At 39.4% G+C, this 13,183-nt stretch overlaps 1 protein-coding gene across 2 annotated transcripts in view; it reads left to right on the top strand.

The window, feature by feature from the left end:
- The window catches only part of LOC123872540 (metabotropic glutamate receptor 2-like), a 229,715-nt gene that overhangs the window by 187,295 nt on the left and 29,237 nt on the right, over positions 1-13,183 (top strand). For both annotated transcript variants that reach the window (XM_045916863.1, XM_045916862.1), the window contains one exon: positions 12,125-12,231. In XM_045916863.1, coding sequence (XP_045772819.1) covers positions 12,125-12,231 — 107 coding nt within the window. The remainder of the gene's footprint in view (positions 1-12,124; positions 12,232-13,183) is intronic.

Here is a 13,183-nt window from a genome sequence, read left to right as displayed (position 1 = left end):
TTTTCAGGTATCTGATAATCAAGGTACATAAAAACATTACTTACCTCACGTAAATTCTCCAAACTGATTTTTACGTATATTTTAGGGAATATCCTTAAAAATATGTCGCCAATACTCCCAGACACTTCCCGCGTCGGCCGTATTGCTTTGCAGACGCTTTAAAGCTCCCAAAATAAGTAATTACTTAACTGCACGTAAATTCTGATGCTCCATTTTTATATATGTCCACCAGACAACTATTTTAAAACCTTTTACAAGAAGACAGACCGATCCAGAGGGCCAATCATCCCCTAAATTCAATTTTAATGCCTCTGTGGGTTTGAGCGCGAGGGCATCATTATCTACGCGCATGAGACTGAGTATTAGGATATATTGACTTCTCTCTCACTCTCTTATAGTTTACTTATGTCAATTAATTATTAATATTAAAAAAAATCTGCTAAAAATTAAAAAAATTGGAGAATTTACGTGAGGTAAGTAATGTTTTTATGTACCTTGATTACCTGATACCTGAAAATTGGCCATCTAAGCAAGCTAGCAGGTCTGTAGGCATGCGTTCTTAGTACATAGTAACACTACTCAATCGTCCACATTTCGTTCGTCAGAAAATACGTGACGGCTGGTGGCCCTGGGATCTTTCACTATTGTAACAGAGGTTCATAATATTATGTCAATTGGCAAATGTCTAGTTGTCAAGATGAACGTTGCCTAGATACATAATTATTTATTTGAAAATAATGTTTTGGAAAACTCCGATACTTTGGATCGTAGGCGCGGAGTTTCTAATTTATAAAATATTATAATCACAGTTAAACGAGAAAACATCAATTCAATTATAATATCCAACAGTCAACCAAAGGCCACGAACAATCAACCCAAACCCAAACCATAGTCAAACTATTTTTAGGGTTCAGTAGGTATCTGTAGAAAAAAAAAGATGTAGCCTCGACTGTTGTAGTCGCGTAGGTGTGCATGGCACCATTAAATATCGTAGGAAGCGATGACCCTCCGCGCGGTTGAGGTTCCCGCATCGTAGTCGCTTTGTCGCGCAGGTTTGGATGATGCATTAGGCGCACCTTCTTTTTATTTTATCTGCTTGAACTCAGCTTATTTCATCCATCCATCCATCCATCCATCAGCCTGTAAGCGTCCACTGCTGGACATAGGCCTTTCCAAGAGCGCGCCACCAAACACGGTCCTCCGCCTTCCTCATCCACCCGCTCCCCACCACCTTCTTCAGGTCATCGATCCAGCGGGCTGGAGGTCGTCCCACACTGCGCTTACCGGTACGCGGTCTCCACTCCAGAACACGTCTGCCCCAACGGCCGTCGGTTCTGCGACAGACATGACCTGCCCATTGCCACTTCAGCTTGCTAATCCTTTGAGCTATGTCGGTCGCTTTTGTTCTCCTGCGAATTTCCTCGTTCCGGATTTTATCCCTGAGAGTAATACCCAACATAGCTCGCTCCATAGCGCGCTGAGCGACTTTTAGTTTGTGGACGAGGCCAACTGTCAGTGTCCACGTTTCTGCTCCATACGTCATCAGCTTATTTACTTTGACAAAATACGTTTAAAATTCATCATCATCAGGATCAACCCATCGCCGGCTCACTACTGAGCACAAGTCTCTTCTCAGAATGAGAAGCTACCACACTGGCCAAGCACGTATTGGCCCACCTCACGCACCTTTGAGGGAGCATTATGGCCAACTCTCAAGCATGCAGGTTTCCTGACGGTGTTTTCCTTCACCACTTCGTTGTCTGTCTGTGTGTCATCTTTCAAGAGAATCAAAACTTATAAATTGGGTACTTCCCGTTTACGTAGAATCATGAAAGGCAGGTAGCAATATCTTATAGCCCAAGCACTCTACTCCTGTGGCCCAAGTAAAGAGAAAAATACGACAACTGAATTGTCATTACATAAAAAAAAACTTGTACGGAACTCTTCATGTGTGAGGCAGACTCGCACTTGACCGGTTTTTGAAAGTTATGTCAAATAAAAATTTGACATGCAATAACAAACAAAATGAAATACAAGCCACTTTATTCCTTATTTCATGGGGTGAAAGTCGATTTCAATTTAATCGTAGGTATATCTTGAAAAGCGAACTATTATACGACTACGTAAAATGGGTACATTTTTAAAGCAACGACATGTTAGAAACAGATATTTCGTTTTGGTCGTGTTAAAATATGTGATCATTCACGGCCGGTTCACACATGTCTCCGTTTTACTGTTCCGTTTTATCGTGTACGTTTTTTTTTCGTCGATGGCGTATGTAGTTGTATGAGCGACTTCACACATGGCACAGTATTCTGTATACAGTAAACAATATCGTTCCGTAAAAAAATGACATTCCGTTTTGTCATCGAATACTGGACGACGGAACAGTAAAAATATACGGATACGTAGAATTTTAACGGATAGATCCATCTTTGTAGTATAGCGGCGGTATACTGCGAGTTTTGTGTTCACACGTCGCATCCAGTAATGACGGATCCGTTGAACGTTATACGGTGCCTATGTGTGAACAGAGCATAAATTTATAACGTATCCGTTAAAAACGTACCAGTAAAACGGACTCCCATGTGTGAACGGGCCGTCAGATAATTCTTGATTTAGTGATGTTCGGTCAAAAATATTTCATGGAACGTATAATTAACATAACGTTGATGTTACTTTTGAAGAGATATTAGCTGCCTTATTGGATTTATATTATTATAGAAATTGGGTTTTAGAATGGCACAAATAAACGGTAATTTATGAATAAAGTTTAAAAAGCGTGAAATAAAAATTAAATTAAAAATTTAAAAACCCCCGACACATAAACCTCTAAAAAGTAAAAAAATAATAGGTAAATATGTATGGGCCCTTTAAGAATAGTATAAATAGTAAAGTTTTTATCCAAGCGTTCGTTGCGTCGGGGGACCGCTAAAGACTATTCTTTCTACAACAGATGACTTTCATAGTTTATCATAGGTAGCGGTCCCCTGGCGCAACGAACGCTTGGATAAAAACTTTACTATTTATACTATTCTTAAAGGGCCCATACATATTTACCTATTATTTTTTTACTTTTTAGAGGTTTATGTGTCGGGGGTTTTTAAATTTTTAATTTAATTTTTATATTCTAATTGCAATCCGAATATCAAATGGAATGACTGATGTGGTGATGGAATGGTGTTGTATTCATGAGACGTTTAGCTTTTATTATTATGTTGATATTAGTGTATCAGTGCAATTGACTTATTACGCAAATTCATAACTATTCCTTTGCAGATTCAAACAATCCATACTTCCGTACTTATATTATAAAAGCGAAAATGTGTATGTCTCTCTGTCTGTCTGTCTGTCTGCTACCTTGTCACGGCCCAACAGTTTAACCGATTCTGACGAAAGGTACAGAGTTAGCTTATATCCCGGGGACGGACATAGGCTACTTTTTATCCCGGAAAATCAAAGAGTTCCCTCGGGATTCCTAAAGACCCATTCGCTCAACCGATTTGTATGTTTAGTACCGAGGTAGCTTGCGTCCATGTTATTGACATAGACAACTTTTTGCCCCGAAAACCAAACAGTTCCCACGGGATCTTCAAAAACCTACATCCACGCTGACGAAGTCGTGGGCATCTTTTAGTATGTTATAAATAAGTCTGAGTAACTTTGCACAATTTAAGTTTTCTTTTTTGTAACCTGTCATTTGTGTTTTGTGGTGCAATAAAGTATATTATATACATACATACATACATACATAATACCAGATCAGATAATGTTTATGAATTAACTTTTAAAAGTAAAAGTAATTTGCTGTATTATTAAAAGCAACTTTCCTATCGCATCACTTAGTGAATGCGGAAATTGCAAAGTTTGGCTTTAGCGGCTTATCGACCCTTTTCGAAAGACTTTTTAGCCATTAATCTTTTACTTTCATCGGCCGATTTAGTGCCCGTCTTATTCTTAAACCTCATGATACTGATTCTAATCGCAACTGAATTTTAGAGTTGGTATTCGCATCTTTTTCTAACCAATATAATAAGAAAAGGATAGACAACCATAATTTAATTTAGAACTGTCAAACCTCGTGACTTCAGATGCTAGTCGTAATCCTATAATTGTTTTTTATGGAGTGCACTAAAATTTAGAGCCTTTTATAAAATTCATTTCCGTCCTTTTTTTACCAACATTAAAAAAAAAAAAGATGCAGATCAAACCTTCTCTAAATTTAGTTTGGGGAAAAACATCAGATCAAAGTATCACATCACACATCACACTAATATGTTACACGAGTTCGCACTTGGCCGGTTTTGTAAGCTGATTACAGTCAAACAAACAGACAGACAACAAAGTGAAAGGGTTTCTTTTTCCCTTTTGAGGAACAGAACCCTAAGAAATAAAAAATATCGATTGGGTGTATTTGTGTCGGTCACATAAACATGAGTTTAGTTGAGAAATATTGTAGTTGGCACAAGACGAAGGTCTATCGGGCAATATCTCGTAATGGGCGATCTTTAAGCCCCTATCTCGACGTTGTACCCGGGACGTGGGTCAAATCCGGTTTATCCTCCTCGGTCCTTTATATTATTACTAGATTATGCCCGCGACTTCATCCGCATGGATTTAGGTTTTTAAAGATCCCGTGGGAACTGTTTGTTTTTCCGGGTCAAAAAGTTGCCTATGTCAATTACAGGGACGCAAGCACAGAAATCCAAATAATACTATACTAAGGACGCAAGCTACCTCGGTACCAAACATACAAATCGCTTAAGCGGATGGGTTGTTTTTGGGAATCCCGAGGGAACTCTTTGATTTTCAGTGATAAAAGTAGCCTATGTCCATCTCCGGGATATAAGCTAACTGTGTACCAAATTTCGTCAGAATCGGTTAAACTGTTGGACCGTGAAAAGGTAGCAGACAGACCGACAGACAGACAGACAGGCAGACAGACAGATTAGTATGGATGATTCTTAATTCTCGATATTCGACGGCACGATTATATACAAGTGCGTCACCCATGAAAAGCAAGTATTATTTAAATAATTGTTAACAACGAACTTTTGACAATGATTGCAAAGGGTTAATTTACAGATCTTAAAACTTAATCCTAAATGTTAGTGTTCTGCAAAAGTCCACCTTACGGCATGTCATGAAACGAAAATTCGAGGCTTCGTTGTTTAGCAATAAATAATTAATTAGACTCATGCCTGCCAGGAATACTTGAATATCCTTCGAAAGCAGTGAATCTGACAGTGCCAATTACGTATTCGTGCTACGCGACCGCGGCAATTTACAACACTCGTTAGGGCGCGAAAATGATATGGCTGGTGAATTGCCATGAATGTAAAGTCAAATTCAAAATATCCTTAGGCGTTTATCCAACGATCCACTTACGATCTAGAATCAGAATTGTTTTCATTCTCCGTTCTTGTCAGCCATTGGTCAACTCGGTTAGCGCTTCAATCTTAGATTTTTGTTTAATCGAATGAAAAAATTCTACTTAGTACGCGACAGTGAATTTGGTTTCCGTTATGACCTAAGTATATTTATATCGGTTCAAAATTCAATGTCTATTAGTTGCTGAGCTATGAAAAAGTACCTAACAGATAGATACATTATTATATTACCTGTAACATGCAATCTTTTTTAAGACGCTGAATTAAAATTAATTTGCATTGATTTAAAATATACATATAACATTTAATTTGACATTCTAAACAAATTGAGCTCGGATCAAATATAAGATTTCAGTAAAACACGTGAAATTATATCAATTTTCTTTTATATTTACCTACTTGCTTTTACATTCAAAAAAAAAACTAATTAGATTTTAGTAGAATTCTCCCTGAAAGAGTTTTACTAGATAGAAAAAATCTATACCTATACTCAGCTATCATTATAATATTATGTAATATTAAGTATGTAAATTTATGGAACACATTGTAATTTTACCCTTCCATCGTCTAGCGAAACACCCAATTAATTCGAGAAATACCTATTTCATGGAAATTCACGGAATATAAATTTTTGGAATAGACATTTTAATAACGGTATCCAGTGGGCTATAATTACAAAAACAAACGTAAAATCATGAAATCAGGGCTGCGGAAATTTCATGCATGAAAAATGTGAATTTTAAAATAAAAAGATACATTGAGTACGCCATGTTAACAGAATAAGCTTTGGGTGAGCGCTCATTCATACATCAGAAATGATAGGTCCATTCACAAAAGTTGCTAGGGCTGACACAAGGAAAAAAGAGAAGAGAGGAAGACTTTGAGAAAAAACCGGCCAAGTGCGAGTCAGACTCGCGCACCGAGGGTTCCGAACCTGTGCATTCGATAACAATTTTTTATTTATTTTTATGCACAGTTTTTAAATCATCGTGCAAAATGTCGAAAAAAATACCCGAGTACGGAACCCTCGGTGCGCGAGTCCGACTCGCACTTGACCGGTTTTTTTCCTTTATTAGTCTAATATTTGACATATTGTCGATTCAGGATGAAACCGAGAGTTCCCTCAGTCAAGTTCACTCCTGCACTCTGACAAATATGCGAATTAGAAAGGTTTATAAATTCAACAAGTATGACGTGTTTAGTGTAAGGCTCGAATAAGGTCCCTTTAATGTAGATATTATATTATAATACTAGAGAATGCCCGCGACTTCGTCTGCGTGGATTTAGATTTTCAAAGATCTCGTAGGACTGTTTGATATTCCGGGATAAAAAGTTGCCTACGTCAATTACAGGGGGGCGAGCTACTTCGGTACCTTTCATACAAATCAGGATGAGTCTTTAGGAATCTCATGCGAACTCTTTGATTTTTCGGGATAAAAAGTAGCCTATGTCCGCCCCAGGGATATAAGCTAACCCTGTACCAAACGTCAGAATCGGTTAAACTGTTGTATAAGTATGGATATGGTATGGATAAGGTAATAGGTATGGGTAGTGATTGCAATAATGGCAAAAGAGTTTCCACTGAAATTGTGTTTGGTTTGCAATGGTAGAACCTAGTCTCATACTAACGTTACTGGTTAGTAATAGATTACCAGCAAGACTCCTTGTGGGCTTCCGGTGTGAAATTCACACGGTCATTAGCAGAATGTTCGCCATTGCAGGTGAAATATACAGCTGTTGCCAACACCTGTTGGTTAGCTTGACCACAGCGCTAAATGCACAAATACCTAGTACTAATTCGGTTTTATAGTGTCAATTTAGATTTTAAAATTAAATTTTGTAAAATTTGCTTTCTTTTGTTTATATAATAAAATTGTATGTACTCTGGGTAAGGCCGCATCACCTCAATTACCTAAACTCAGCTTAGTGTTAGATAGATACCTACCTACTGTTGATGTTGGTATACATCATAAAGGATACATTAGGTTTTGGAACAAGTAGGAGTATTTTGTGTGAACGCGTACTTCAAACACTCGATACCTATTTTAATGAGTATGTCTCACCTTTCGTCTAAGCCTACTGTGACGAGATCAATGTTATCAAGACGCCTCGGATAGCATTGATCTCTTCACAAGATGAGGATTAGAAGCTGTCATGTACGCGGTGTACGTTTAGACAGGGATTAAAGCTAGGTAACCACGCCTCAGTTCGAGCCTTACGTCTAAGCTCATTTAAGCCCTACACCGCGCTAGTGAAGCACTATCGCTATAATTCTAATATTATAATAGTACTTATACTTTAGTCCTGTGTCAATCGTTCATTCTCTACGATTCAATCGTTCAAAGTATTGGTTAGTGGTTGGAATATTTTCGATCGTTCACTCATTTGATTGGTCTGTGGTTCGTTTGGTTCAATCAATCATGGTGGCTCCTGGTTCATCATAAAAATGACTCAATCGTGAATGGGACGATGAAACTAGTCTCGATTGCGCGCGCTAGTTTCGTTATCGGTCGTTCTACGGTTTGACATCATTGCATTATTGTAATATTGTTACCGTTTGTATGCACTGATGTACCAGACCTATCTTTTTGATTGAGCTTTTAAACGTGTTTAAACATGCAGTTAATACAATTATAAACCCTATTTACTATAGAATAAAGCATACAAAGCAATGCGGCTAAATGACAGCAAGGAATAAATTACTATTGAATGAATCGTAAACTGTGATTGTATTTTTTAGTTTCATTCTATTAGGTGACTAGTATACTTATTAGGTACTTAGATGTGATAGTCTAGTTGTTAAGACGTCTGATTCAGGAGGTCGAGGGTTTGATCCTGGGTGGGGGTAAGTTGAGGGGTAAAACGAAGGTCGAGTAGGTGAGCTGAATGAAGGAGTGACGGAGCCAAGCTTCTGACTTATAACCCTCAGCAGCTCTCAGTGCGAGCGACGCTGAGCTAATGAGATCTCTCGGATGGTCGCTCGCTGATTGACGGCATACGCAAGCCGCTTGCTGGATACACCGCAACTAACATTGCTTGGCTTTGTAATTTGTAGCTCCAAGCACTTTGAGCTGTTAGTTGGTAATACGCTGGGTAATCTAAGAGTAATTGCAAATCTGTGTGTTTTCTGTGAGTAATCTGTAATATGATGGAGTTTTTTAGGAATTTTAAGCATCATTCAAAAAAGTAGGTTTATTGAAATATTTTAATACTAGCTACTGCCTCGGCTTCGAACGAGTAGCTCATTATAATTTTCGTAGGGATCTCTAAGTTTTTGAAAATAAGACCTATAACACTTAGGAATAATGTTGCTTTTTACAGAATTTTCAAAATCGGTTCAGTAGTCCCAGAGATTACTTCCTACAAGCAAACTTACAAATTTTCCCTCTTTGTAATATTAGAATAGATAGGCAAACGCTTGACCACAATCACACTTGATGGAAAGTGATGATGTGGCGTAAGATGGGACGCGTTTACCTAAAAGATGCCTATTCACACTTGTTTTAATTGTACCCGAATTGTAATTGGTAGGAAACACAGATCGCGGAAGAGTATTCCAAACCTTAGCCATGCGTATGGGGAATGATGACGCAAAACGTTTTGTGCGAGGTAGATCGATAGATATGGATAGATCATGTCAACGACATAAAGATGGAAAACTATTATTTACGTATTATAGTTTGTTAGAAGGTACCATTTAGCTCTAAGTGTAGTTATAAACACCTTAACCCGTTTCAGTGTCGCGTGAAATTCAAACTGTAATTAAGGGCCCTGCAAACTATTTGTGGCATTCCGGACAGAACTAGGGTAAAACAAATTGTTCTCTTATTAAACGTGGGTTTGGCGTACACACTACACACGTACAGACGGAATGCGCGGATTTATAATACGTACGTGACGTCACACGCGGTATTTCAGATTTAGGTTTTATGGCGATTGCTGCCATGGCCTGTCGAGTCGACCAAATAGTGGTTACGCAATTTGCTTCACTGTTCATGTTTTAGCCTAGCAAAATGTGCATTTACAGATTTCACTTTCATTTTTATTTATTTATTTGAATATCTTCATTGCTCAATACTATGACAAAGAATAAAATACAGGATATATACTTAAAAACAGTGGGCGACCTTAGTGATCTCTTCCAGGCAACCCATACTTAAGAACTTATAGAACTGAAGATGGGGAGTCGCAATGCAACTATACAATTAAGTACATTTTATTTTTATTAATAACTTATGCCCGCGACTTCATCCGCGTAGACGGCCAGTAGGGTGGTAACTAGCCACGGCCGAGGCCTCCCACCACACCACTACCTTACCACTTGACCAGCGTGGTAGAGCATGGCCAAACCCGTATCATTGTAAGAGAAGATAGCTTTAGTAGGGGTGATGGGTTATGATAGAAGGTTTTTTTCAGAGTCTTAGGTACATTACACACCCTGTAAAATATCACCTTAAAGCTAAGATTAAGCTACCCTCAATAAATCGCACCCTTACAACGCCAACAGTCCGTACGCTCGCTAAGCCACGACCCTCTTAATTAATTGGCTTGAATCCATTTTAAAGCCATCGCGACCCTTTTTGGTTCATGACTTTAGTTTTTATACCGTTTATCAAATCCGTTCATTTATTCAAAACAAGCACCCCACCCTGGCTTCGCACGGGCACGATCTCTTGTTTTCCGGGTAACAATAAGCGTTCTGTGCCTCAAAAGAAAAAACGGAACTCTTACAGGATCACTTTGTTATCTGTCTGTCTGTCCGTCTGTCCATCTGTCCGTCTGTCGTCTGAAAATACTAATTATTTGTTCATGAAGACATTTTAATATTTTTTTGTGATGTAACCACAAATTCACGGTTTTCGGATTTTTTCCTTTACTTGTGCTATGTGATCTACCAGACCAAATTTTATGATTCAAGTTTTTAATTTTAACCTTTATCTGGTAAAAATCAAAAAGCTTCCAGGTATTTAGTGTTTACATTCAATTTTCCGTAGAGAGTCTTGAATTGGGGCCACAATGCGGTGCGGTAGTAGCATGTGCTTCAGTGTAGCCATTCACACTGAAAAGCTGCCCTACTTCTGTATTGCAACTAGACTTTTTTCAGTTTCTTTCAAAGTGACTGTTGTATGGAACTAGTTATAAGGCTCTATACCCTCTATGCACTCTTTAGCAGTAGTTAAGGGTTTATTTTTAGGGTTCCGTACCTCAAAAGGAAAAAGGAACGCATTGTGTTGTCTCATGTCTGTCTGTCAAGAAACCTATAGGATACTTCACATTGACCTAGAATCATCAAATTTGGCAGGTAGGTAGGCCTTATTGGACACGTAAAGGGAAAAATCCGAAAACCGTAAATTTATGGTTATATCACACTAAAAAGAATGTGTTAATGAACAAATGTAATTAGTATTTTAAAGTTTCAAAGTAAGATTACTATACCAAGTGGGATATCGTTATGAAAGGGCTTTACGTGTACCTTTTAAAAACAGGTTTTTATTTATTTTTATGCACAATATTTTTTATCGTGCAAAATGTCGAAAAATACGACCGTAGTACGGAACCTTCGGTGCGCGAGTCTGATTCGCACTTGTCCGATACACAGAAAGTGTGATAGAAATTGTATGAATTATTGTAGGTACTTAGGTATAACAAAGCTCCCGAAGCCCCACTGAAATCGTTTCCGCCACAGCCACGAATCGTATATTATGTCCAACCCTTAAAATAAATGACAATCTAAGGTAGAATAATAAAACTTCCTATCCTATACAGAGTGTAACTAGAAAGTTAGCAAAAACTTAACGCTATTATTATACTACATTAACACAATCCAATGCCAATAATCATTTGCTTCATTATTTGGTATTTTTAAAACGCGCAATGTAGGTATTGCTTTTAAAACTAGGGTCCTTACTAGGGTAAAAAACTAGGGGACTAGTCAATGCCCCATCTAAGACGGGGTATTGACTTCGAGTGACCTATTTATGAAACATTTGGTGACCTCTAGCGTCAGTCAGATGTTTTATTTGCAGTATATTGTGAACTTTTAAAAAATACAGGATTAAAAAAAAAATCGTACTTTTGTTATCGTATATTATTATCAGTAATCATCAGTACTATCACCTGTCTTCGTTTTTGCTAGCGTTCTTATTACACGGTACACCCTGTATAATATCCTATCCTATATGATAGAATTGAATTGGTATGTACTATGTACTCAATTTATTATCCAAATTGATTCCCTCAAGCATACAATGTGCAGATTAAGGGGTTTAATCAAGATGCGTATAGACGAAGGGTAGACACGATTTACATACGTCTAGTGTTTATAGCATCATCATCATCATCGGCTCGTCGCTGGCTCACTACTGAGCACGGATCTCCTCTCAGTATGAGAAGGGTTTGGATATAGTCCCCACGTTATCCAAATGCGGATCGCCAGACTTACTTTGAGAGCATTATGGAGAACTTTTAGGCATGCGGCGCTCGTTATGCCAGATCTTTTTTCAACGCACATGTAAACTGTGGAACCAACTCCCTTTGGCGGTGTTCCCACTAGATTTCAATATAGGGGTATTCAAGGGGCGGATCAACAAATTCATAGGCTGACAACGCATTGACGGTTTCTCCATTGCCGGACAGCCAAGTAATAGGGTCTCATCGGCACGCTTCGGGTACGAACTCCTAGAAATGTGCAACATTTGTTTATTATTAGTCATACTCACTCTTGTTGTCCCCAGAGACATGCACAGGGAGGTGTGCGGAGGAAGGGGAGGGCTTTGCGAGGCGATGCGGCCCGCCAGCGGCGCTGATCTGTTGCGGTACTTACGCAAAGTTAACTTTACCGGTAAGTGGACTAACTGCTAAGTAACTTGTTAAATCTGCCCTCAGTTTACTCGCAAGGTCCCCCAGGGGCATGCACAGGGGCAGGCTCTACGAGGCGATGCGGCCCGCCAGCGGCGCTGATCTATTGCGGTACTTACGCAAAGTCAACTTTACCGGTAAGTGGACTAACTGCTAAGTAACTTGTTAAATCTACCCTCAGTTTACTCGCAAGGTTCCCCAGGGGCATGCACAGGGGCAGGCTCTACGAGGCGATGCGATCCACCAGCGGCGCTGATCTGTTGCGGTACTTACGCAAAGTTAACTTTACCGGTAAGTGGACTAACTGCTAAGTAACTTGTTAAATCTACCCTCAGTTTACTCGCAAGGTTCCCCAGGGGCATGCACAGGGGCAGGCTCTACGAGGCGATGCGATCCACCAGCGGCGCTGATCTGTTGCGGTACTTACGCAAAGTTAACTTTACCGGTAAGTGGACTAACTGCTAAGTAACTTGTTAAATCTGCCCTCAGTTTACTCGCAAGGTCCCCCAGGGGCATGCACAGGGGCAGGCTCTACGAGGCGATGCGGCCCGCCAGCGGCGCTGATCTATTGCGGTACTTACGCAAAGTCAACTTTACCGGTAAGTGGACTAACTGCTAAGTAACTTGTTAAATCTACCCTCAGTTTACTCGCAAGGTTCCCCAGGGGCATGCACAGGGGCAGGCTCTACGAGGCGATGCGACCCACCAGCGGCGCTGATCTGTTGCGGTACTTACGCAAAGTTAACTTTACCGGTAAGTGGACTAACTGCTAAGTAACTTGTTAAATCTACCCTCAGTTTACTCGCAAGGTTCCCCAGGGGCATGCACAGGGGCAGGCTCTACGAGGCGATGCGATCCACCAGCGGCGCTGATCTGTTGCGGTACTTACGCAAAGTTAACTTTACCGGTAAGTGGACTAACTGCTAAGTAACTTG

This window comes from Maniola jurtina, chromosome 15 (genome assembly GCF_905333055.1).
Source record: "Maniola jurtina chromosome 15, ilManJurt1.1, whole genome shotgun sequence".
Taxonomy (NCBI): domain Eukaryota; kingdom Metazoa; phylum Arthropoda; class Insecta; order Lepidoptera; family Nymphalidae; genus Maniola; species Maniola jurtina.
Note: the sequence above shows the minus strand (reverse complement) of the source record. Positions and strands in the feature narration are given on the sequence as shown.